Consider the following 27,451-nt stretch of genomic DNA (forward strand, 5'->3'; position numbering starts at 1 on the left):
ATGGACTTCAGGAAGCTACATCCTCGTCCCATCGTCACCACCCGAAGCCTTGGCAGACCAGATGACGGCCCCGACGCAAGCTACGGCGAGTGGCGCGACCAACGGAGCAACTCCTCCGCGGAGGCGGCATCGACTGCGCCCTCAAATTCAGCGGCAAAAGTACATGAACTTCCTCCCAATTTTGCCTTTTTCTTCAATATTCCCTTCTCTGACCTTCTTGCTTCGTGCAGATGAACTTCGCGCCCCCTGCAAGACATGGATTGCCATGGAATTCCTCTCCTACCTCCACGACGAATTGTTCTCAAGGTGGCCTATCAGCTACTGGAAAAAGGTTGGCCAAACTTCTAGCCAGGGTATGGTTGAACTTTCTTCCTTCCTTTGGTTTGTTATTTGCTTACAGCTATGTGAAGTTCAGGTGGTGTGTGAGCATCAGTCTAGGCTACAAAGACTTGTTTAAAATCTGCCTGCTTACAGCCATGTGAAGTTCTGGTAGTGTGTGAGTCTCAGTCCAGGCTACAAACACTATAAAAATCTGCCTGCATTCACATTCACATGTGGAAAAGCCATGTGAAGTTCAACTAGTAAGTGTGCTAGAGTTCAGGTTGGTATGTATCTGGTTCTGTGCAAAAAAAATAAATGGATAATAGAACATGCATGTGATATCACATGAAGGTCAGGTTGGTATGCACTAGCAGTCCAACCATTCAAACTCATGAAGGTTCAGGTTTTTTTAACTGTAGACAGTATTTCCTATTTGTAAAACAAGAAGTTCAGGTTGTGGACAGTGCTCAGTTCAGGTACATATAAGTAATCAAATATTGTAGAATTAAACAGGATGTGACGTTCATTCTGTGAAGGGTGCTCAGTTCAGGTACAAAAGTATTGGCAGATGCTCAGCTCAGTGCATAGTGTGATGGCTCTCACCACTTTTATATGAGAAGTTCAAGATGTGAATAATGCTAAGTTCAGTTACAAAGGTATAGGCAGATATAACTTGTGTGCTAATAGACATTTTCTTCTTTTATGTCAGCGAGACGAGAGACGCATGAAGAAACTTAGAAGTTCCCAGCAGCAAGTACACAATCCAAAGCATGTACGCGTTGCACCACCCCCTCAATGGGTCACACCTCAAATGCACCAACAACATTACCAACCTGCTCCAGACCAAAAATGGATGACACCCGAAACACATGGAGACTTCCAAGATGCTGGGTCACAGCCCTATCCGCACAAGTTTGCGCCTCCACCTAATTGGGTGACGCCGGAAATCCCCGCGGATTCTTTGTATCCACCAGCAGACTCCCAAGCACGCCGATGGAGGAGGGGGTTAGCTCAAGTCATGCGTGTAACTCTGGAGGTTATCCTGGTGTGCCTCATCAATGCCAAAGCGAAGCAACTAAATCGGATCCCAGGACAAATCCAACAGCAACACACACACACGGAGGAGAGTGCTCTGCACACTACCACCGTTGGATCCTGCTGCTGCTGCTACAAGTCATAATTGTACGGGGCATAAGGTAGATGGATTGCTTCACAAAACAAAAGAGCAAAACAAGACCAGGATCGCAATACCTCCACAACCACCTCAAGCAAAAAGGACACAAACAAGAGAGAGGCCATCTTCAGCCCTCCTTCCTCCTCGTGATCCACTGCTGCATCCTGCTATGATTACTCCGCCATGCCCCATCCCAGAGGGACAGCAGCCGACACCGGCGGAGTTGCGATCATACACGCACGTAAGTGAAACAAAAAAAATGATCTACCGGATTATCTAATACCAAGACTAAAGATGTGATTCAAAGATGTAGAGAAAGCAAGGGAATTTTATAACAGATACGCCAGGCACACTGGTTTTGGAATCAGGAAGACGGGGGGAAATGACAACCACAAGTATTTTGTTTGCGCCTTCCAAGGGATACACACATCTTCTATTTCAGAGGCCAACAGGAAGCGAAACAAAACATCGCAGAGGACGGGCTGCAATGCAAGAATGAGGGTGAAGGTGCAGGAGGATGACACATGCGTGGTAGTGGACATTGAGTACAATCATAATCACGAACTCATGCAAACTGATGACATGCCGGTATTCTTGCACTCACACAAGAATTATGACCCCACTATTTTGGAGTACGTAAAGCTCCTGCAGTACCATGATGTCAAGCACACAACAATCATGTCCATGCTATCTGAAAATGAAGATGGAAGCTACTTCCTAAGCATGACCGGACGAGACCTACTAAACTAGTAAGTATTCAAACACCCACATACTGCAATGTAAAATAGCATCCTAGCTCACAACCCTTTGCTAGCAAAAAATAACAAATGCATGTTTGCATGTGATTTGCAGGAAAGCCATGAATGCAAGGAAAGATGATTTGGATGGTGTATTGAAACTTGTTTCATTCTTCAAAGACATGAAGGCAATAAATGATGAGTTTTTCTATGACATCCAAGTGGACAAGGACAAGTCAATTAAAAACAATTTCTGGTCCAATGCAAGCCGCCAAGGAGCCTATCAAGACTTTGGCGATTGCATAACATTCGACACAACTTACAAGACCAACAGATTTCATATGCCTCTGGGAGTGTTTGTTGGAACAAACCATCACTTGCAGTCAACGATATTTGCTGTTGCCCAGATAAGAGACGAAGATGCAAAGTCATTCAAGTGGTTGTTCGATACATTTGTACGGTGCATGAACAACAAGCACCCAACTTGCATTCTATCAGGTGAGTTCAAAAAAACCTCTTCAAGTTTCATCATCTTTTCAGTCTATGGGTCTGTGTTGGGTACATTGGTTTTGTCTGAAAATAATGTAAAGAATGCAGTTCAACCACTGTTAGCACAGAAGTCCAACTAGCAGTACAAGAAAGCAAAATTATCTGTCACATGTTTAGAAAAAATTAGTTATGAATGTGAAGTTCAAATACATGAATCATAGAAGTTCAAGGACAAAGCTGTAAGATAAATATATGTAGCATGTTCAGAAAAATATAGTTATCTATGTGAAGTTCAAGCACTGCTACCACAGAAGTTCAACAACAATGCTTTAAGAAAAATTTTGAGTGTGACACTACTAGTTTGTCCTACTACTAACTATGAAGTTCAAGCACTGGTACCACAGAAGTTCAGGAACACTGCTGTAAATAAAAAATACATGTCACATTCTTAGATACCATACTGCTAGATGTGAAGTTCAAGTACTTGTACAACATAAGTTCACCATCAGTACAAAAATGAATCAAGTTTCATTTTTTTTAATTCATGCAGACCAATGCCCATCGATGGCGAAAGCTATACCACAATCATTTCCAAACACCATCCACAAGCTATGCCGTTGGCACATCATGAAGAAGTACAGGGAATACCTCGCGTTGCTGTACAAAAAGTATAAAACATTCAAAGAGGATTTCACAACTATATTAAACTGGCAACTGATGCCAACGGAGTTTTAAGATGCCTTGGCTGAACTCGTGCACAAGTACAACCTGGAGAACGACCAGATGATGATGCAGCTCTGGAGTGATAGGAAGATGTGGATTTCAGCATATTACAAGAACATTTTCTGTGCTAGAATGACTTCCACACAACGAAGTGAGAGCATGAACCACGTGCTAAAGAAATGGTTTGTCAAGGGGACCCAGAACCTACACAAGTTTGCTACGCGGGTCAATGCTTGCATCCAAACTCGGATGCAGAAGGAGAACGAGCAAACAATGACTAGCATGGTATGATGACAAGTACAAAACACCCCCATCATGTTCTGTTTACCTTCAACATGTGCACTTTGAATTAAAAAAATGAAATCCATGACTCTGCTTCGACTAATATCTCACTTTTTGACATGTGCAGACCAATCCTGTGACAAAAACAACTTACGACTACGAGGAAGACATGTCTATCAAGTACACGAGAGCCGTGTACACCGAGATGAGGAATAGGATGAGAAAGGCCACGCTATTTCGTGCAAAGAGTACAGCAGAGCCCACTAAGTACCTTATGTACTACCACAACAAGCCTGGCCATGATGATGAAGAAAGATTTTCCTGGTCAAAGCATGAATTCCAGGTTGTAGCTGACCCAGAGAATGAAATATACGAGTGTGAATGCAAGGTCTGGACACACACAGGTGAGTGAAAAAACAAACTCATTAAATATCTAGACTAGTAGTATCATATCAAAATTTATGAAACTGATTGCTGGCTCACAAACTATGTATTCTGCATTTATCACAAAAATGCAGGCATGTTCTGCCTTCACATCATGAACATACTGGACTACCTCAAGCCTGACAAATTTCCAAACAAGTATATCCTCAAACGATACACAAAGACTGCAAAATCACAACCAATCTTTGATACAGGGGACTACAACACAACCGCATCGGATGGCAGCTCAAGGCTATTGAAGCAAGACATCTTGCTGCAGCTGAATTTGATGGTTAACAAGAAAGCGATGAGATGTGACCAGCAATATGACAGAGCCTATGCTACTTCTTGAGCACTGCGTTGGTTTTCCCAAAGAGGAAGGGATGATGCAGTAAAGTAGCGTAAGTATTTCCCTCAGTTTTTGAGAACCAAGGTATCAATCCAGTAGGAGGCTACGCGCGAGTCCCTCGCACCTGCACAAAACAAATAAATCCTCACAACCAACGCGATAAGGGGTTGTCAATCCCTACACGGCCACTTACGAGAGTGAGATCTGATCGATATGATAAGATAATATTTTTGGTATTTTTATGATAAAGATGCAAAGTAAAATAAAAAGCAAAGTAAAAAACAAAGGAAATTACTAAGTATTGGAAGATTAGTATGATGAAGATAGACCCGGGGGCCATAGGTTTCACTAGTGGCTTCTCTCAAGAGCATAGGTATTCTACGGTGGGTGAACAAATTACTGTTGAGCAATTGACAGAATTGAGCATAGTTATGAGAATATCTAGGTATGATCATGTATATAGGCATCACGTCCGAGACAAGTAGACCGACTCCTGCCTGCATCTACTACTATTACTCCACTCATCGACCGCTATCCAGCATGCATCTAGAGTATTAAGTTAATGAAAACAGAGTAACACCTTAAGCAAGATGACATGATGTAGAGGGATAAACTCATGCAATATGATGAAAACCCCATCTTGTTATGCTCGATGGCAACAATACAATACGTGCATTGCTGCCCCTACTGTCACTGGGAAAGGACATCGCAAGATTGAACCCAAAGCTAAGCACTTTTCCCATTGAAAGAAAGATCAATCTAGTAGGCCAAACCAAACTGATAATTCAAAGAGAATTGCAAAGATAACCAATCATACATAAAAGAATTCATAGAAGATTCAAATATTGTTCATAGATAGACTTGATCATAAACCCACAATTCATCGGTCTCAATAAACACACCGCAAAAAGAAGATTACATCGAATAGATTTCCACAAGAGAGGGGGAGAACATTGTATTGAGATCAAAAAAGAGAGAAGAAGCCATCTAGATAATAACTATGGACCCGTAGGTCTGAGGTAAACTACTCACACTTCATCGGAGGGGCTATGGTGATGATGTAGAAGCCCTTCATGATCGATGCCCCCTCCGGCGGAGCTCCGGAACAGGCCCCAAGATGGGATCTCGTGGGTACAGAAAGTTGCGGCGGTGGAATTAGGGTTTTGGCTCCGTCTCTGATCGTTTGGGGATATGTAGGTATATATAGGAGGAAGGAGTACGTAGGTGGAGCAACAGGGGCCCAAGAGGGTGGAGGGCGCTCCTGGGGGGGGGGGGAGGGTAGGCGCGCCCCCTACCTCGTGGCCTCCTCCTTTGTTTCTTGACGTAGGGTCCAAGTCTCCTGGGTCTTGTTTGTTGAGAAAATCACGTTCCCGAAGGTTTCATTCCGTTTGGACTCCGTTTGATATTCCTTTTCTTCGAAACCCTAAAATAGGCAAAAAACAACAATTCTGGGTTGGGCCTCCGGTTAATAGGTTAGTCCCAAAAATAATATAAAAGTGGATAATAAAGACCAATAATGTCCAAAACAGTAGATAATATAGCATGGAGCAATCAAAAATTATAGATACGTTGGATACGTATCAAGCATCCCCAAGCTTAATTCATGCTCGTCCTCGAGTAGGTAAATGATAAAAACAGAAATTTTAATGTGGAGTGCTACTTGGCAAAATTTTAATGTAATTCTTCTTAATTGCGGTATGAATATTCAGATTCGAAAGATTCAAGATAAAAGTTTAATATTGACATAAAAATAATAATACTTCAAGCATAGTAACAAAGCAATCATGTCTTCTCAAAATAACATGGCCAAAGAAAGTTATCCCTACAAAATTATGTAGTCTGGCTATGCTCTATCTTCATCACACAAAGTATTTAAATCATGCACAACCCCGATGACAAACCAAGCAATTGTTTCATACTTTTGACATTCTCAAACTTTTTCAATCTTCACGCAATACAAGAGCATGAGCCATGGATATAGCACTATAAGTGGAATAGAATGGTGGTTGTGGAGAAGACAAAAAGGAAGAAGATAGTCTCACATCAACTAGGCGTATCAACGAGCTATGGAGATGCCCATCAATAGATATCAATGTGAGTGAGTAGGGATTGCCATGCAACGGATGCACTAGAGCTATAAGTGTATGAAAGCTCAACAAAAGAAACTAAGTGGGTGTGCATCCAACTTGCTTGCTCATGAAGGCCTAGGGCATTTTGAGGAAGCCCATCATTGGAATATACAAGCCAAGTTCTATAATGAAAAATCCCTACTAGTATATGAAAGTGATAACATAGGAGACTCTCTATCATGAATATCATGGTGCTACTTTGAAGCATAAGTCTGGTAAAAGGATAGTAGCATTGTCCCTTCTCTCATTTTTTATTTTTTTTATTTGGGCCTTTTCTCCTTTTTTATGGCCTCTTTTCTTTCTTTCTTTTTATTTTTCGCCCGGAGTCTCATCCCGAGTTGTGGGGGAATCATAGTCTCCATCATCCTTTCCTCACTGGGACAATGCTCTAATAATGATGATCATCACACTTTTATTTTCCTACAACTCAACAATTACAACTCAAAACTTAGAACAAAATATGACTCTATATGAATGCCTCCGGCGGTGTACCGGGATATGCAATGAATCAAGAGTGACATGTATGAAAGAATTGTGAATGATGGCTTGATGACCCACAAGTATAGGGGATCTATCGTAGTCCTTTCGATAAGTAAGAGTGCCAAACCCAACGAGGAGCAGAAGGAAATGATAAGCGGTTTTCAGCAAGGTATTCTCTGCGAGTACTGAAATAAGTGGTAACAGATAGTTTTGTGATAAGATAATTTGTAACGAGCAACAAGTAACAAAAGTAAATAAAGTGCAGCAAGGTGGCCCAATCCTTTTTGTAGCAAAGGACAAGCCTGGACAAACTCTTATATAAGGAAAAGCGCTCCCGAGGACACATGGGAATATCGTCAAGCTAGTTTTCATCACGTTCATATGATTCGCACTCGGTACTTTGATAATTTGACATGTGGGTGGACCGGTGCTTGGTTGTTGTTTTTACTTGCACAAGCATCCCACTTATGATTAACCTCTATTGCAAGCATCCGCAACTACAACAAAAGTATTAAGGTAAACCTAACCATAGCATGAAACATATGGATCCAAATCAGCCCCTTACGAAGCAACGCATAAACTAGGGTTTAAGCTTCTGTCACTCTAGCAACCCATCATCTACTTATTACTTCCCAATGCCTTCCTCTAGGCCCAAATAATGGTGAAGTGTTATGTAGTCGACGTTCACATAACACCACTAGAGGCTAGACAACATACATCTCATCAAAATATCGAACGAATACCAAATTCACATGACTACTAATAGAAATACTTCTCCCTTGTCCTCAGGAACAAACGTAACTACTCGCAAAGCATATTCATGTTCATAATCAGAGGGGTAATAATATGCATAAAGGATCTGAACATATGATCTTCCACCAATTAAACCAACTAGCATCAACTACAATGAGTAATTAACACTACTAGCACCAATCCCGGACTTGGAGACAAGAATTGGATACAAGAGATGAACTAGGGTTTTGAGATAAGATGGTGCTGATGAAGATGTTGATGGAGATTGCCCTCTCCCGATGAGAGGAGCGTTGGTGATGACGATGGCGATGATTTCCCCCTCCGGGACGGAAGTTTCCCCGGCATAACAGCTCTGCCGGAGCCCTAGATTGGTTCCGCCAAGGTTCCGCCTCGTGGCGGCGGAGTTTCGTCCCGAAAGGTTGCTTCTTGTTTTTTTCTCGACGAAAGACTTCATATAGCAGAAGATGGTCATCGGAGAGCCACCAGGGGGCCCACGAGGTAGGGGGCGCGCCCAAGGGAGGGGGGGGCGCCCCCCACCCTCGTGGACAGGGTGTGGGCCCCCTGGTCTTCATCTTTGGCGAGGATTTTTCATTATTTATTATAAGGTATTCCGTGGAGTTTCAGGACTTTTCGAGTTGTGCAGAATAGGTCTATAATATTTTCTCCTTTTCCAGCCCAGAATTCCAACTGCCGGCATTCTCCCTCCTTATGTGAACCTTATAAAATAAGAGAGAATAGCCATAAGTATTGTGACATAATGTGAAATAACAACCCATAATGCAATAAATATCGATATAAAAGCATGATGCAAAATGGACGTATCAACTCCCCCAAGCTTAGACCTCGCTTGTCCTCAAGTGAAAGCCGATAACAATAAATATGTCCCCATGTTTAGAGGTAAGAGGCGTCGATAAAAATAAAATACGGACATGAAGGCATCATGATTATTCTCATAACAGCAACATATATAGATATTGTCATATGATTACTTATGTTCAAGTGATGATCTATTCACAATGCAAAGGTATGAATCAGAAACCTTATTTAGAACCAACAAACTATAACCTCATTCATTGAAGCAATTGCAATTTATCATAACATCAGAAAGAGTCTATGTCAGAGCTAAAAAGCAAGTCCACATACTCAACTATCATCTAGTCCTTCATAGTTGCTAACACTCACGCAATACTTGTGGTTACGGAGTTTTAATCGGACACAGAGAAAGATAGGGGCTTATAGTTTCGCCCCACAACCTTTTACCTCGAGGGTAATGTCAACAATAATAACTCATGCCCCCTACATCCAATTAGATATATATATCAGGTTCTTTCCAACATGCTGGGCTTGCCAAAGGATAAAATGAAAAAGGGAGAGGTGAAGATCACCATGACACTTGCATAAGGTAGAAGATAATAATAAAATATAGGCCCTTCGCAGAGGGAAGCAGAGGTTGCCATGCACTTTTATGGTTGGATGCACAAAATCTTAATGCGAAAGAACGACACTTTATATTGCCCCTTGTGATATGAACCTTTATTATGCAGGCCGTCGCTTTTATTACTTACACATCACAAGATCGTATAAAGCTTATTTCTCCCACACTAATCATACATATTTAGAGAAATTTTTATTGCTTTGCACCGATGACAACTTACTTGAAGGATCTTACTCAATCCATAGGTAGATATGGTGGACTCTCATGGCAAAACTGGTTTAAGGGTATTTGGAAGCACAAGTAGTATCTCTACTTGGTGTTGGGAATTTGGCTAGCATGAGGGGGAAAGGCAAGCTCAACATGTTGGATGATCCATGACAACATACTTTATCTCAGATATAAGAAAACATAACCCATTACATTGTCTTCCTTGTCCAACATCAACTCTTTAGCATGTCATATTTTGATGAGTGCTCCCAATCATAAAAGATGTCAATAATAGTATATTTATATGTGAAACCTCTCTTTCCTTATTACTTCCTATTAATTGCAACGACGACCAAAGCTATGTCTGCCCACTCCCAACAAATTTTAATCGTCACACTCTTTCTATGTGAAGTCATTACTATCAATAAGATCAATATGAACTTTTGTTTCTTCTTGTTCTTTTTCTCTTTTCTTTTATTCACCCAAGATCATAGCAAGAAAATCAAGCCCTTGACTCAACACTAATCTTTATTATATAGCTCACGGACTCAATTACATAGGAAGATCATAAGGCAAAACCCAAAACTAGATCATGCCATAAACTTTATTCTACTAGATCAAAATACTACTAATAGGATCGAACTAAGGAAAATGGTAAATATAGGAGTTGTGATTGTGATACGATACCGGGGCACCTCCCCCAAGCTTGGCGGTTTCCAAGGGGAGTGCCCATACCCATGTGATTATATCTCCTTGGTTGGTGAAGAAGGTGGAGGTGTTGTTGATGATGCGGGCTTGTCATCCATCTTCCAAGGCATAGGTTCACCATCATAGAAGGATGATCGAGTCTCCGGAATCCTCAAATCTGCAGCCAAACTCATTCTTTTGAATCTATATTCGTACTTACAGTTTTGGTTTTGCAGGTCATAGATTTGGGCTTGGAGGTGCTCGATCTTCTCATGTAGCTTGAAGATGGCCTCCTCGGTGTTCTTGGCATCCGGCTTGTAGTTGTTAGTGAACTCCACGAGCATCGAGTGGCTAGCATTGATTCCACGGTCCACCATCCCCTGGCACTTGAAAACTTGTTGCTCCATTGCTTCGAGCCTCGTCTCCACGCTTTTGGTTCCCTTTGGTCCCTCAGCATCACGGATGTGCAACAACCCATCACGCATCTCAATGGTTTGAGGGTGTCGCAGCACCTCTGCGAGGTAAGGGTTGATGACCTTCTCGAAGAACTTGTCCTTGGAAGCACTTGGGGACGTCATGATAATCTAGATCTATCAGAAAAACAGCTCGAAACAAGAACAGAGAATATTTGCGTGATACGGGATTCAAAACCTTCCGGACAATATATAGTGAATTTTTACCGACCAAAATACATATCGTGCAAGAAAACGGAGTCCGGAAGGCACACGAGGTGCTCACGAGGTAGGGGGTGCGCCCAGGGGGTAGGGCGCGCCCTCCACCCTCGTGGGGCCCTCGTGTCCTTCCCGGACTGCTACTTAATTTTTTATTTTTCTAAATATTCCAAAACGGAGAAATATTGCCTTAAAAACTGTTTTGGAATCGGTTTACTTACCGTACCACATACCTATTACTTTTCGGAGTCTGAAACGGTCTGGAAAGTGTCCCTTATGTATTCCTCCGGGGTTACAGTTTCAATAATATTGGTTTCAACATTTTATGGGATTAACTGAGATATAATGTTTGATTCTTTAACCGTTTACCACCTTCAGATTTGTGCCTTCGAAGTTGTTGATTTTTATGGCACCGGAACGATAGAACTCCTCAATAACATAGGGGCCTTCCCATTTAGAGATAAGTTTTCCTGCAAAAAATCTTAAACGAGAGTTGTATAACAGTACATAATCACCTACATTAAACTCACGCTTTTGTATCCTTTTGTCATGCCATCTTTTAACCTTTTCTTTAAACAACTTGGCATTTTCATAAGCTTGGGTTCTCCATTCATCAAGTGAGCTAATATCAAATAACCTCTTTTCACCGGCAAGTTTAAAATCATAGTTGAGCTCTTTAATAGCCCAATATGCATTATGTTCTAGTTCGAGAGGTAAGTGACATGCTTTTCCATATACCATTTTATACAGAGACATACCCATAGGATTTTTATATGCAGTTCTATAGGACCATAATGCATCATCAAGTTTCTTGGACCAATTCTTTCTAGACCTATTGACAGTCTTTTGCAAAATTAATTTGAGTTCTCTATTACTCAATTCTACTTGACCACTAGACTGTGGGTGATACGGAGATGCAATTCTATCATTGACGTCATATTTAGCAAGCATTTTACGGAAAGCACCATGAATAAAATGTGAACCACCATCAGTCATTAAATATCTAGGGACTCCAAACCTCAGAAAAATAACTTCTTTAAGCATTTTAATAGAAGTGTTATGATCAGCACTACTAGTTGGAATAGCTTCTACCCACTTAGTAACGTAATCAACAGCAACTAAAATATGTGTATATCCATTAGAGGCAGGAAAAGGTCCCATATAATCAAAGCCCCAAACATCAAATGGTTCAATAACAAGTGAATAATTCATAGGCATTTCTTGACGTCTACTAATATTACCAATTCTTTGACATTCATCACAAGATAGGACAAACTTACGGGCATCCTTGAAGAGAGTAGGACAATAAAAACTGGATTGCAATACACTACTAGGGAAAAGCCTATACACAGAATCTTACCAGCAGCGCGCTTTAAAATAAGGCGCTGCTGCTAACTAGCAGTAGCACTCGCGCACAAACCTTGCTGCTGAAATGAATGTATCAGTAGCGTGCCTACTCTAAGACGCGCTACTGCTATAATTGCCACGACGCTGCCGCGAGGCTAGTTCTAGCAGCAGTGCGCTTGTATGAAGAGCGCTACTGCTACAGACCATAGTAGTAGCGCATTTACACAATAACCGCTACTGCTAAGTTTACTAAAAAAATTAGTCCCACCTCGCTTCATGAAGAGAGTTTGTACCACCTTAAATATGTTACTTCTCAAACTTTCACAACCACTTGGTCTTCATTGAACTCTATGTGTAAAATTTGTGGCCGCAATATGAGTCTTCAGCAGTTCCTAAACTGGTGAGGACTCATATTGACAAATCAAATTGTACACAAAAATATCATTGATGATCAATGTATTTTTGATGTCTATCTTTACATGCTGACACATAGCAGTAGCGCGCTCTTTGTGAAAGGCACTACTGCTAGGTCATTTAGCAGTAGCGCCTTTTGCTATAGCGCGCTGCTGCTAAGCCATTCCATCTCCCCCACTCTCCGACCTATCCGATCCACTCACACTCACTCGATCTCCCCCTCAACCCCCACGTCGGTCCTCCCCCATCGCCCCTCCTCCGATCTGCGTCGCCGCCACCTCCTCCTCCTCGCTGGACTCGGTACCAGCCTCCTCCTCCGTCCTCCCTCTAGTCGCCGCTGGCCGGCCCCTCCTCGCTCTGCCTTCCTTCTTCGTCCTCCCTCCACTCGCTGCCGGCTGGCCCCTCCTCGCTCTGTATTCCTCCTCCGTCCTACTCTCTTCTCCCTCCTCGAGTCGCCCCTCCTTCTCCCTCCTCCCTGCTACATTTTGATTTAGTAGGCTAGTTGATTTAGAACATTTTAATTTAGTTGATTTAGTATGTAGTTGATTTACTTGATTTAGAACATCTTGATTTAGTTGATTTAGTAGGCTAGTTGATTTAGTAGGCTAGTTGATTTAGTTGATTTAGAACATTTTGATTTAGTTGATTTAGTATGCTAGTGGATTTAGTAGGCTAGTTGATTTAGTTGATTTAGTATGCACCATTTTATTGTTATTTTTCTGTACATGGATAGATAGATGCTTTTGTTTTTTTGTAATAAGTTATTTTTTGGCAAAATGTAGGTGCCAATTTAGTTAAATTTGCCACTTGTTTTTTTAATCAATTATCTTAGGCAATAGGGGCCAGATGAGATGAAATGTCTTGGTAGTTGGTACCCTTATTTGGTAGATATTTGTGAAAAGTTTTTTCGGCAATAGGTGCCACCGAAATGCTTTGTCCATAAAATTGCTTCTCGCGGAAGAACCAAAAATATCACATGCTACTGTTTTTCTTTCTTGTGAAGTGAATCGTTAATCATTTGCTCATATTGCTTTAGGAAAATGGCGCCACCACCACCACCACTATGTCTACTGTGCAAGTCAAGGTGCACCAGCAGCCTTGCAACTGGCAAGCTGTTCGGCATCTACTTCCAGCCGAGTTTTCGTCATGCGGCGGTAAGAAATTAGATGAAATGTAACAACTATTTTATTTTTAGTGTTGGCATTACTGCATTGTGTCATTTTGCTTTTTTTACATAGATTGTCCCATGCAATGTGAGGTTGTAATTCAACAAGCTGACAGGAGACACTGTGACATTTGAGGCTCCTGGGGGGCCGTACACTATGGAGGTTGAGAAAGGATGCAATATGTCGCAGATTGGAGGAGATGGATGGGCCCGTTTCCTTGCCCACATGCGTCTTACTGGTGGTGAGTTGATCAGCTTCTCCTTCAGAGCAGAAAGACCCAAGTTGGCTGTCATTTATCTCAACCTGGTGGAAGATGACGAAGATGATGAAGATAATGAGGACCCACTCGATGAAGATGATGAGAACCCACTTCATGAAGCCATCATAGCTCAAAGAATGAGGCTGAGCGAGGAGGAGGTGTGCAACCTATGGGACATAATTCCGCCACGTGATGACTTTGTCGCGGTGCCATTCGTGACCCACCTGACAAGTACCATGGTCGATCGGCATGAAATGGTATGTTATACGTACTGCCTGTAGTAATTTGATGATATATATGCTTTATTGTTATACTTACAAATGCAAATTATTCGATGATATGCTTAGTGAATCCGATGATATGCTTAGTGTAGAGTCCAATGATATGCTTTGTGGAATCTAGTCGATGATATGCTTTAGTGTAGAGTCTGATCACATGCTCTTATTAGCGTAGAATCCAATGAACTATTAATAGTGTAGATAATCCATATATAATTATTAGTAGAATTCATGATTAGTTAGTACAAATGCGTAGTACCGTGTCTTTTGATAGTGTAGAAATCTAGACTTAATAGAAATATATTTGCAAGAGTATGTGCAAGGCTATTTATTAATTGATATGTTTTTCTTATTCAGAAATTGCCAAAGAACCTATCTGTGAGTTGTGGTATCGAGCCTAATGAAGAAGGCTCAGCTGGAGTACGCCTTACCGCAAGGGGCTCCATCGCCAGCTGTACTTACCTCATGGACATAGATGGTCGCACACGCTTAAACTCGGTTGGGTGGAAGAGATTCCTCATTGGCAAGAATCTTCGTGTTGGACAGGCCATCCTAATTACTATCAGAAACACCCACCGCCCAGGCTTGAGGATGATGATCGTCGTCGATATCATCTAGAACTACATGTGTGTGTGTGGCTATATCATCTAGAGCTACATATGATGATCGTCGTCGATATCATGTGGAACTACATATGATGATCCTCGTCGATATTATCTAGAACTACATATGATGATCGTCGTGGATATCACCTTGTACTACTTGAGGATGCATGTTGAGTATATATGAAATTATTTTCTAGTACTCCCTCGGTTCCAAATTACTCATCGTGGTTTTAGTTCAAATTTGAACTAAAACCACGACGAGTAATGTGGAACCGAGGGAGTACTACCTAGTACCTATAATGCTTTATGAAATTGATATCTAGTAGTACCTAGTATCTGGAAATTGCTGTTTATTGAAGCTGAAACGGGGTAGGAATCCGGGGGAAATGATGAAATATATAGTAGTAGCGCGGGGCAAGGAAATCGCTACAGCTAATTAATAGTAGCGCGTTCCGAAAACGCGCTGCTGATATAGTCCAGAGTAGTAGCGCGTGTACGGACTGCGCTACTACTAACAGTTAGCTGTAGCACCTTATTGGTAGCGCGGCTGCCCGCGCTGCTAATAGCCCCAAAACCCGCGCTACTACTAGGGTTTTCCCTAGTAGTGATACCTTATGTGCAGTTCTATCTTCCGCGTGGTGTCCTCCATAAGTTTCAGAGTGGAACTTGCGTAGGATCTGTTCCTGTTCATGCTCAGGTACACAACGTCTAATAACACCATCTACTCCTTCTTTATAAAGATGTGGGTCATCCCAAAAGTAATGTCTCAAATCATAGAAGAACTTTTTCTTTTGTTGGTATGTGAAGCTAGGTAGTATGAATTTTGCAACAATGTAATTAGCATAATCAACATACCAAGGAGTACTACGAGAAGTACTTATGACATTTAATTGTTCATCAGGAAAGCTATCATCAATAGGTAGTGGGTCATCAAGAACATTCTCTAACCTAGATAAGTTGTCTGCAACGGGGTTCTCAGCTCCTCTTCTATCAACAATATGTAAATCAAATTCTTGTAGCAAGAGAACCCATCTAATAAGTCTAGGTTTAGCATCTTTCTTCTCCATAAGATATTTAATAGCAGCATGATCAGTGTGGATAGTTACTTTAGAATCAACAATATAAGGTCTGAACTTATCACAAGCAAATATAACTGCTAAAAGTTCTTTTTCAGTAGTAGCATAATTTCTTTGAGCATTGTCTAGAGTCTTACTAGCATAATGGATAACATTTAATTTCTTATCAACTCTTTGCCCTAGAACAGCACCTACAGCATAATCGCTAGCATCACACATAATTTCAAAGGGTAAATTCCAATCAGGTGGCTGAACAATAGGTGCAGAGACTAATGCTTTCTTAAGTATTTTAATTGATTCTACACAATCATCATGAAAGACAAATGGTATACCTTTTTGTAATAAATTAGTCAAAGGCCGAGAAATTTTTGAGAAGTCCTTAATGAACCTCCTATAAAATCCGGCGTGACCAAGGAAACTTCTTATACCTTTGATGTCCTTGGGACATGGCATCTTTTCAATAGCATCAACCTTGGCTTTATCAACTTCAATACCTCTTTCAGAAACTATATGCCCCAAGACAATACCCTCATTAACCATAAAGTGGCACTTTTCCCAATTCAAGACAAGAATAGTTTCTTCACATCTCTGCAAAACTCGATCAAGATTGCTCAAGCAATCATCAAAAGAAGATCCATAGACGGAAAAGTCATCCATGAAAACCTCACAAATCTTTTCACAAAAGTCAGAGAATATAGCCATCATGCATCTTTGAAAGGTAGCAGGTGCATTACATAAACCAAAAGGCATACGTCTATAAGCAAAAGTACCAAAAGGGCATGTAAAAGTAGTCTTTGATTGATCTTTAGCCGACACAGGTATTTGAGAGAAACCAGAATAACCATCTAGAAAGCATTAATGTGTATGTTTGCATAATCTTTCTAGCATTTGATCGATAAAAGGTAAGGGGTAATGATCTTTCTTAGTAGCCTTATTTAATTTGCGGAAATCAATTACCATCTTATAACCTGTAATAATTCTTTGTGGAATCAATTCATATTTATCATTAGGAACAACAGTAATACCTCCCTTCTTAGGGACACAATGAACAGGACTTACCCACTGACTATCAGCAACAGGATAAATTATACCGGCCTCCAGGAGCTTTAGTATTTCTTTTCTTACCACTTCTTTCATTTTAGGATTCAGATGTCGTTGAGGATCACGAACTGGTTTGGCATCTGCTTCCAAATTTATTTTATGTTGACATAGAGTGGGACTAATGCCGTTAAGATCATCAAGAGTATATCCAATAGCAGCACGGTGCTTCTTCAGAGTTTTCAATAATCTTTCTTCTTCATGCTCTGAAAGGTTAGCACTAATAATAACAGGATATATCTTCTTTTCATCAAGATAAGCATATTTAAGATTATCAGGCAACGGTTTAAGCTCAAACATGGGATCACCCTTAGGTGGAGGGGGATCCCCTAGGATTTCAAGAGGCAAATTGTGTTTCAGAATAGGTTCCTGTTTAAAGAATACTTCATCTATTTCCCTTCTTTCATTCATAAACATATCATTCTCATGGTCTAGCAAATATTGTTCTAAAGGATCACTAGGGGGTACAACAATAGAAGCAAAACCAATAATTTCATCCTTACTAGGCAATTCTTCTTCACGATGTCATATCATCTAACCTGACAGTAACAACATCCCTTGTGCAATCTATGGTAGCATTAATAGTATTTAAGAAGGGTCTACCAAATATAATGGGACAAAAGCTATCTTGTGGGGAACCAAGAACAAGAAAATCAGGAGGATATTTAGTTTTCCCAAACAAGACTTCAACATCTCTAACAATTCCCATTGGTGAAATAGTATCTCTATTAGCAAGTTTAATAGTAACATCAATTTATTCTAACTCAAGAGGTGCAATGTCATGCATAATTTCTTTGTATAAGTCAATAGGTATTGCACTAGCACTAGCACCCATATCACATAAGCCATGATAACAATGTTCTCCTATTTTAACAGAAATAACAGGCACGCCTACCATAGGTCTCAACAATTCATCGGTCTCAACAAACACACCGCAAAAAGAAGATTACATCGAATAGTTCTGAGGTAAACTAACTATGGACCCCTAGGCCTGAGGTAAACTACTCACACTTCATCGGAGAGGCTATGGTGTTGATGTAGAAGCCCTCCGTGATCGATGCCCCCTCCGGCGGAGCTCCGGAACAGGCCCCAAGATGGGATCTCGTGGATACAGAAAGTTACGGCGGTGGAATTAGGGTTTTGTCTCCATTTCTGATCGTTTGGGGGTACGTAGGTATATATAGGAGGAAGGAGTACGTCGGTGGAGCAACAGGGGGCCCACGAGGGTGGAGGGCGCGCCTGGGGTAGGCAGGCGCGCCCCCTACCTCGTGGCCTCCTCTTTTCTTTCTTGACGTAGGGTCCAAGTCTCCCTGGTCTTGTTCATTGAGAAAATCACGTTCCTGAAGGTTTCATTCCGTTTGGACTCCGTTTGATATTCCTTTTCTTCGAAACCCTAAAACAGGCGAAAAACAGCAATTCTGGGCTGGGCCTCCGGTTAATAGGTTAGTCCCAAAAATAATATAAAAGTGGATAATAAAGCCCAATAATGTCCAAAACAGTAGATAATATAGCATGGAGCAATCAAAAATTATAGATACGTTGGAGACGTATCATTAAACCTACTATATTCCAACTTCTCTATGGTTTATAAACTATTTTACTAGCCATAGATTCATCAAAATAAGCAAACAACACACGAAAAACAGAATCTGTCAATAACAGAACAATCTGTAGTAATCTGTAGCTAGCGCAAGATCTGGAACCCCAAGAATTCTAAAATAAATTGTTGGACGTGAGGAATGGATCTATAATCATCTGCAAAAAGAATTAACTAAATAGCACTTTCCAAATAAAAATGGCAGCAGTTCTCGTGAGCGCTAAAGTTTCTGTTTTTTACAGCAAGATATCAAGACATTCCCCAAGTCTTCCCAACGGTTCTACTTGGCACAAACACTAATTAAACACAAAAAGCGCAACCTAAACAGAGGCTAGATAAATTATTTATTACTAAACAGGAGGAAAATGCAAGGAATAAAAACAAAATTGGGTTTCCTCCCAACAAGCGCTATCGTTTAACGCCCCTAGCTAGGCATAAAAAGCAAGGGTAGATCTAGGTTTTGCCATAATAGTAAGATAGATCATTAAAACTCATTTAATATTCTCTACGTTCGGCAGCAAGTTTTCTTTGAGGCAAGCAAAAGTAATCAAAAGGGCTAAATTTAATGCGACAAAAGTCCCCAAGATCAACCTTGGGAGGTATAGGTTCCTCCTTTGGTCGTTCGTATTGCACAACCAATTCATCATTATAAGCATTCTTTTGACAGAACTTTGTGAGCCTATATTCAAGAGAATGTCCTAGTTCATTATTTCGAATGGCCAAATCATCATTAAGTTCAGAAATTCTATCAACTAAAACATTGGTAGGAACCCTTTTTCTAAGATTTTCATTGAAAGCAACATAGTCTAGAGATTGAAAACACATTATTTCTTCTTGATCAAAAAGGATAGCCTCTATGGGAGGATGACAAGCGTCCACCCTATAATGCACAAAGATTTCTTTGGCCTCTTTTATTATGAATCTAAACGCATGAGCCAAAAAGATAGTAGCGGCACGCTTAACAGAAGAATGCTCAATATTAGAAAATTCTAGGAAAATCCTTTGTATGCAAGGATGCAAGTGCATGAATTGTCTTTCAAGTTCAACTACAAGCATGGCAATAGCGTCCACAAGACTACTAGTTCTATGAAGGATCGAACTACCCATAGAAGGTAAAGTACCGGCACAAGTAAAGAAATCTTGAATAACTCCTTTTCCAATAATATTACCACTACCAACACAGAATTTTTTTGTATGTAAGATGGGGGGTTCTTTAGCAGGAGCATCAGAATTTTTCATGATATTATTATTGTCCATATCGACAATAATTTCCCCAATTTCAGACATAACGGCAGAAAGCGCAAAGGGCAAAAAGAGGCAAATAGAGAAAGAAAGGGAGGATAGAGAGAGAGAGGGCGAATAAAACGACAAGGGTGAAGTGGGGGAGTGGAAAACGAGAGGCAAATGGCAAATAATGTAATGCGGGAGATAAGGATTGTGATGGGTACTTGGTATATTGACTTTTTTTAGACTCCCCGGCAACGGCACCAGAAATCCTTCTTGCTACCTCTTGAGCACTGCGTTGGTTTTCCCCGAAGAGGAAGGGATGATGCAGTAAAGTAGCGTAAGTATTTCCCTCGGTTTTTGAGAACCAAGTATCAATCCAGTAGGAGGGTACGCGTGAGTCCCTCGCACCTGCACAAAACAAATAAATCCTCGCAACCAACGCGATAAGGGGTTGTCAATCCCTACACGGCCACTTACGAGAGTGAGATCTGATAGATATGATAAGATAATATTTTTACTATTTTTATGATAAAGATGCAAAGTAAAATAAAAAAAACTAAAAAGCAAAGGAAATTACTAAGTATTGGAAGATTAATATGATGAAGATAGACCCAGGGTCCACAGGTTTCACTAGTGGCTTCTCTCAAGAGCATAGGTATTCTACGGTGGGTGAACAAATTACTGTTGAGCAATTGACAGAATTGAGCATAGTTATGAGAATATCTAGGTATGATCATGTATATAGGCATCACGTCCGAGATAAGTAGACCGAATCCTGCCTACATCTACTACTATTACTCCACTCATCGACCGCTATCCAGCATGCATCTAGAGTATTAAGTTAATGAAAACAGAGTAACGCCTTAAGCAAGATGACATGATGTAGAGGGATAAACTCATGCAATATGATGAAAAACCCATCTTGTTATCCTCGATGGCAACGATACAATACGTGCCTTGCTGCCCCTACTGTCATAGGGAAAGGACACTGCAAGATTGAACCCAAAGCTAAGCACTTCTCCCATTGCAAGAAAGATCAATCTAGTAGGCCAAACCAAACTAATAATTCGAAGAGACTTGTAAAGATAACCAATCATACATAAAAGAATTCAGAGAAGATTCAAATATTGTTCATAGATAGACTTGATCATAAACCCACAATTCATCGTTCTCAACAAACACACCGCAAAAAGAAGATTACATCGAATAGATCTCCACAAGAGAGGGGGAGAACATTGTATTGAGATCCAAAAAGAGAGAAGAAGCCATCTAGCTAATAACTGTGGACCCGTAGGTCTGAGGTAAACTACTCACACTTCATCGGAGGGGCTATGGTGATGATGTAGAAGCCCTCCGTGATCGATGCCCCCTCCGGCGGAGCTCCGGAATAGGCCCCAAGATGGGATCTCGTGGGTACAGAAGGTTGCGGCGGTGGAATTAGGGTTTTGGCTCCGTCTCTGATCGTTTGGGGGTACGTAGGTATATATAGGAGGAAGGAGTACGTCGGTGGAGCAACAAGGGGCCCACGAGGGTGAAGGGCACGCCTGGGGGGAGGGTAGGCGCGCCCCCCTACCTCGTGGCCTCCTCCTTTGTTTCTTGACGTAGGGTCCAAGTCTCCTGGGTCTTGTTCGTTGAGAAAATCACATTCCCAGAGGTTTCATTTCGTTTGGACTCCGTTTGATATTCCTTTTCTTCGAAACCATAAAATAGGCAAAAAACAGCAATTCCGGGTTGGGCCTCCGGTTAATAGGTTAGTCCCAAAAATAATATAAAAGTGAATAATAAAGCCCAATAATGTCCAAAACAGTAGATAATATAGCATGGAGCAATCAAAAATTATAGATACGTTGGAGACGTATCAGCCTACTATGTTCTTAAGAGGCTCGTGGAAGAGCTTGATGTAATACATTGAGCAAATCAACCGGATGCTGATGAAAGGATGGCTGAAGAGGACACTGAAATTGAAGATGACCTTCATTATTATGCAGCTGAAATGCTCAACGCCGCCGCTGAAGCCAACCAATGCAAGCAGGGTGATGGCCAATCAATGGAGCAGCGACAGCAAGAGACGATGAAACTGCCGTTGTATTCTAAAACAAAGGGTATGAAGAAAATTACTGCAGCAAAGAAAAGTGACAAGAGAGCTCAAATAAAGGCACCACCTACAGGAAGAGTCGTCGTGCTCGATGAGAATGGAGTGCCACTTGGACACAGGAAATGTAGCATGTGCAACCAGGTTGCGGGACACAACAAGCTGACCTGTCCAACACTCTTGGAAAGAAACAATGATGAGGAGGTCAAGCAACCCAAATCTCAAAAACAGCAGCCCAAAGTTATGGAACAAAAGAAGGGACCACACCCAAAGAAAGCAAGCAGCAGACTTTGTAGCATATGCAAGGAGTATGAACCACATAATGCAAGAACATGCCCGAAGCGCGCAGATGCTGAAAAGACAAGAAAAAAGACAGAGAAGAAACATAAAGCAAAACCTAGAGCCATCAACAAGAAAGTGGTGGAAGATGAAGAGGAAGATGAAGATGAAGACACCATTGAAGAAGAGGAAGACGAAGAGGAAGAGGAAGACGACGATGAAGAGGAAGAGGAAGAGGTACATGTCAAGCAAAAACCTCTACCACCAAAGCCTAGGAGGAGTGCAAGGCTGATGAACACTTAGAATAGGTCAATTAACAGAATGCAAACTTATGTCATGTCAATGTGCAGAAAAATATTATGTCATGCCCTTTTATTGTTGAACTTTCAAAGAAATTATACACTAGAAGTCCTGGTAAATATACACTGTGAAGTTCAAGTAATATTACAGTGGAAGTTCTGGTATATTATGATAGGAAGTGTTGTGCTGGTGATGTATTGCATGAAAGTGCAAGTAGAAACAAAAATGAAAAAAAATACACTATGAAGTTCAAGTAAGATTACAGTGGAAGTTCTGGTATGTTATGAGAGGAAGTGTTGTGTTGGTGCTGCTTGCATGAAAGTGCAAGCAAGAACAAAAATGAAAAACATACACTGTGAAGTTCAAGTAAGATTACTGCAGAAGTCCTGGTATATTATGGCAGGAGGTGCTGGTGTTGTATTCCATAAAAGAGCAACCAGCAAATAATCATACAGTTTTGAAGTTCAGGTCAGCTTACAGAAGAAGTTCTGGTATATAAAATTGATTTAGGAAAAAATATACTTAAAAAATACAGTTTAGCCGCATAAACTAAGGTTAGCAAAGCCTAACACAACGCGTTCAAATGTGAAGTTCTGCTTGGATACGTGCAGAAGTTCATGTACAATGCCGACAAAAGATAAAGAAACGTCAAGAATATTTTTGCACAAAGTTACAGCTAAAATACATTCGCACTTGAAAAAACACAAAAAAACAAATATAGGTTCTATGCAAAAGCATACATATTGGTTGGGTTGAAAATTACCAATACATTACACAACACAGAATATCCTATCTATCTGAAACCAGCAGCCCAGCCACATCTCAATGCAGAAGTTCAAGTCAACGATCATATGTTGGGGACCAAAAAATAAACAACACAAAAAATATCAAGCAGTTCAGCCATAACCAAGGGAGAAGTTTAGGTACATCTGTTGGGGCAAAAACTTGCAACACACGGATACTGAAAACGATGTAGTACATTGAAATTCACAAAGCCAAATCATTCTTCACACGAAATACGTTTGTCCACAATATCATAAGTAATAGTGCTGCACCTATAGATACACAAATCACTAAAACATTCTTACAACCAAATCTTTACGGGATTGTTCCAATCATTATCAAACCTAAAAATCTACACGAAATCAAATCTACAATGAAACTAATGCTTCGAATTCACGGGCCAAAGGACTGGATCTCTTTAGGGAGCTTTGAACGAATGACTTCATTCTTCTCGCTAAACATGAGAGTGTGCATGAACTCAGCCTTCCAGTCATCTGCAGCAGCCTGCAAACAAAGAAAATGAAACGATGATAACTAAAACCAAAGCAGGAGTGTCTTAGCAAAAACACACAAGAAAAATGAAAGGATGATCAGACAAGAACAAGGACAGAACATACTTCCACATCACCAAAATCTTCAACAATCTCATCGTCATCATATGAAGAGCAGAACTTCACGGCAAAGAAACCACAATCATTATTCTTCTTCTTCGGAACATCGATAAAAGTCGGCCTTTTTGCAATAGTCACCCAGTTAGGCCGCTTGCTCGCTTTGTACGCAGCCTTGCCGTACACCTCCTCGAGCAACCCAACAAATCTCTTGATCTTCTAGAAATAACAAAATAAGATGAAGTCAAAAACATGTTAACCAAAATAGTTAAGTTCAGGTACATAAAAAGAGACACTTGCATAAGATCCAGGTAAACAAAATGGCAGAAGTTCAACTTCCAAATCATAGTCAGTTCAAGTAGTATTACCAAAAAACAGAGAGAGCAACATATTTTGTCAACATAAGGCATAATAAACTTCATGTCAAACAAGAGAATGTGAAAGGAGGTTCAGGCTAAGAAACACTCACGAAATTTTGGCAGTCCCCGTGGAAAATCGTTCGCGACGTTTCCATATTAGCATAAGAAAGTGAATCAAGGATGTCAATGCTCCCACGATATCTATTCACCACATACACACTGTAGTGTGCCATTGTGCCAATTGGCTTGAATAGTATCAAGAAAACCTGCCAAGAATGAAAGGACCGGTGAACACAAACTATAAAGCATATGTACTAAAGAACCGGCATGAACAAAAACTTCTTGACAAACTCGGCAAAAGGATGCACATGAAATTAAAAAAAGCAAGAGTTATGAAAACCTAACCAGCTTTGCGTTAAGAAGGTCTTCTTCCTTGTGAACAAACATTGGGAGGAGACCAACAGATTTTTTGCATCAAACTTTGGAACTGTTGCAGCGTAGAAATCATACTCTAGGAAGTACTGTGCATTCACAAAAACACAATTAAAAACACCTCCCAAATGCCACTACAACAAAACCAAGGCAAAAAAGGGAGATAGGGGTGCAAAGAACTAAAACCTGTATGAAGTAGGGACTAAGAACAACCCTGTCAGCACTAGTGCATATCTCAGATGTCTCTGGATTATCCTTCCACAAATTTATGAGATAATCCATTACGTCTCCTTCCATCTGCTTCCCTTCACCAAAAATAGTATAAAGGACACGTCCTGTGAGGTCAATCAAATTCGCAGGGATGGTAAACATGCAGTATCTTGTCCTGCAGAATACAAAAGGATGGTAAAAAATATATTAGAAGTTCAGATACAACAACAAATAGAAGTTCAGATACTATAACTCAAAAAGCAAGAGGTGACATAAAACAGAAGTTCAGATACTACAACAACGACAGTTCAGATAATATAACAATAGAAGTTCAGACACTATAACTCCAAGGCAAGGGAGAAAATGAATAGAAGTCCACATACTACAACAACAGAAGTTCAGACACAGAGTAGCATCTCTGGCAGCAACAAAGTTAAGAAGAAGAAAACTCACTCAGAATACATCTCCAGACCCTCTTCACTAAGCACATACTGTTTCAACTTCCGGGCCTCACATAGATGAGGGTAACTGTATTTTTTTAGGGGAGCGACAAGAGAAGGCCACTTCAAAGGCAATCTTGATGCTCTCTTGGAGGAAGTAATGTTGCCAGACTCAACTGCCGGTTTCCTCCTGGTGATGACAACATTCTTCCCACCTCTACTAGCAACAGTACCAGCGACACATTTAACATTCTTCGGGTAAGCAATCTTCTCAAAATCATCATCAGACGAAATAACTTCTGCTTCGGCTGCTTCGACTGCACCAACCTTCCTGGAGCAAGGGGTTTTTGGAGTACCACGAATACCACCAGACTGCTTCCCAAACTTGGAAGGAATAAGGGTTCGAGGTCTATCATCTTCTATCGGAGCTGTATTCATCGATTCCTCCCTAGGCTGGTATTCCTGTGACTCGAGGAATGAGTAGTGGTAATCGCGCAAGTCCAATGGATCCACTGTCAAAGAAAAAGGAAGGGAAAACATCACCATTAAAATACAACTGAAGTTCAGGAACATCACAATGTGCAGTCCAACTAATAAAGACGACATACAAAAAGGAAGAGAAAACATCACCATTAAAATACAACTGAAGTTCAGGAACAACACAATGTGAAGTCCAACTAATAAAGATGACATATGGTTACTACTCAAGCTGACCTAAAAAAATAGTTGCAGTAAAAAACTAAATGAAGTTCAGGCACAACCAAAGGCACAGTTCAACATAGACCGATGAACTGGAAATCATTCAACTACAGCTAACAAAACCATAGAAAGGCATCATCTTTGAAGTTCAATTAGAAAAGAAAATGCTCATGTCCAAGTAAGCAATGGAAGGAAAGAAATTACTGAAACAAAACACACAAGCAAAATAAAAAATATAAAAATGAAGTTCATGTACAAAGAAAATGCTCTTCTCCTTCTGAAACCAATTGCCCATTTAGATCTCAAGCAGAAGTCCAAGTTCAGAGAAAAATATGAAGTTCAGGTAGAATAAAAGATGCAGTGTAGGTAAGCAGTCCAAGTTCCAAATACTTACATGTGTACTAGCCAAACAGAGCTTGGAAGTCTGTCTCAAACAGGTTAGAAGAAGCGATTGAGTACAACCACGTCTTCCTGATATCCGCGATATTCTCATGGGAATAATTTGCAAGAACCCTGTCATGATACGAATTAACATTCATAAGCATGAAGAATCTGCAGTCGATACTGACATCAAACGCAGTAAAAGAATAGTGTTAGAACAGAAAAAGAAAGCCAACGAATAAAACACGTCGCAGCTTAAGTACAACTACAGTTAAACAGATGTGATAAAGAGAAAAAGTGGAACTCATACTTGTTTTGCTGCTGGGGCACATCAATCCAATCCAGAGCGAAATGGTCGATGGTAAGAGGACTGAAGAGTGTCTCCCTGTCGTTGCTGGCATCCTTCCAAAGCCTCTTGATGTTGTCGGTCATCCGCTGAAACAGGCGTACCGCACATTCATCATCTGGTCGATAATAGGAGTCGAGAAGCTGGAACCTTGAATTCTTCAGGTCAAGAAATATCAAAACTCAATGACCAACACCCCCCTATAGAAGCAGGAATATTAGGCAGGTCAAAAGTGGGGAAAACAACCTGAAGCATCATAAACACATGAATCATTAAAAAACTGAGAATTAATATCAAATGGTACAAAGAAAAAATAAAACAAATATTAACACAGTGGATCGCACTGCAAAACTAATACAGAGGCAAAGAACATACCGAATCATGTGCATCCATGCTATCTGGACCACTCGCCATGAAGTACTTCCTCACACAGGAATCTAATTGACCTCTGAAAATCTTGTCCTAAAATAATGCAGACAACACCAACATATGAAAAATACAAAAATGAGACAAACAAGTTTTAACTAAAATGGTAAGGAACAAAACAGAAAAGAAATCACTATATGGTTGACTTACACAAACCCAATACGGCAGG

General features: G+C 40.6%; 2 protein-coding genes across 2 annotated transcripts; one reads left to right on the forward strand and one right to left on the reverse strand.

Annotated features, from left to right (window-relative positions):
• LOC147992222 (protein FAR1-RELATED SEQUENCE 5-like) lies at nt 1-4,501 on the forward strand. Its single transcript, XM_087538970.1, has 7 exons — nt 1-159; nt 231-331; nt 741-797; nt 2,348-2,730; nt 3,458-3,729; nt 3,854-4,130; nt 4,245-4,501. Exons 1-7 carry the CDS (start codon nt 1-3, stop codon nt 4,499-4,501), a joined length of 1,506 nt encoding a protein of 501 aa, XP_087395096.1.
• Nucleotides 4,502-23,774: 19,273 nt separating this feature from the next.
• LOC147992223 (uncharacterized) lies at nt 23,775-27,114 on the reverse strand. The gene is made up of 4 exons (XM_087540017.1): nt 27,103-27,114; nt 24,459-24,614; nt 23,999-24,205; nt 23,775-23,885 (listed from the first exon to the last, which is right to left on the reverse strand). The coding sequence occupies exons 1-4, from the start codon at nt 27,112-27,114 to the stop codon at nt 23,775-23,777; spliced, it is 486 nt and encodes a 161-aa protein (XP_087396143.1).
• Between the last annotated feature and the right edge of the window lie 337 nt (nt 27,115-27,451).

Source organism: Triticum urartu, chromosome 1A, assembly GCF_056163025.1.
Source record: "Triticum urartu cultivar PI428250 chromosome 1A, HENAU_Tu73, whole genome shotgun sequence".
NCBI lineage: Eukaryota > Viridiplantae > Streptophyta > Magnoliopsida > Poales > Poaceae > Triticum > Triticum urartu.

What these genes read in the sequence shown, in the direction of transcription:
- LOC147992222 (XM_087538970.1), top strand. Translation starts at nt 1, where the DNA reads ATGGACTTCAGGAAGCTACATCCTCGTCCCATCGTCACCACCCGAAGC. An exon ending in CCTCAAATTCAGCGGCAAAA is followed by an intron (nt 160 to 230) that starts GTACATGAACTT and finishes TGCTTCGTGCAG; the next exon opens with ATGAACTTCGCGCCCCCTGC. An exon ending in CAAGGTCTGGACACACACAG is followed by an intron (nt 4,131 to 4,244) that starts GTGAGTGAAAAA and finishes ACAAAAATGCAG; the next exon opens with GCATGTTCTGCCTTCACATC.
- LOC147992223 (XM_087540017.1), bottom strand. An exon ending in ACGGGGACTGCCAAAATTTC is followed by an intron (nt 24,206 to 24,458) that starts GTGAGTGTTTCT and finishes TATTTCTAGAAG; the next exon opens with ATCAAGAGATTTGTTGGGTT. An exon ending in AAGATTTTGGTGATGTGGAA is followed by an intron (nt 23,886 to 23,998) that starts GTATGTTCTGTC and finishes CTTTGTTTGCAG; the next exon opens with GCTGCTGCAGATGACTGGAA.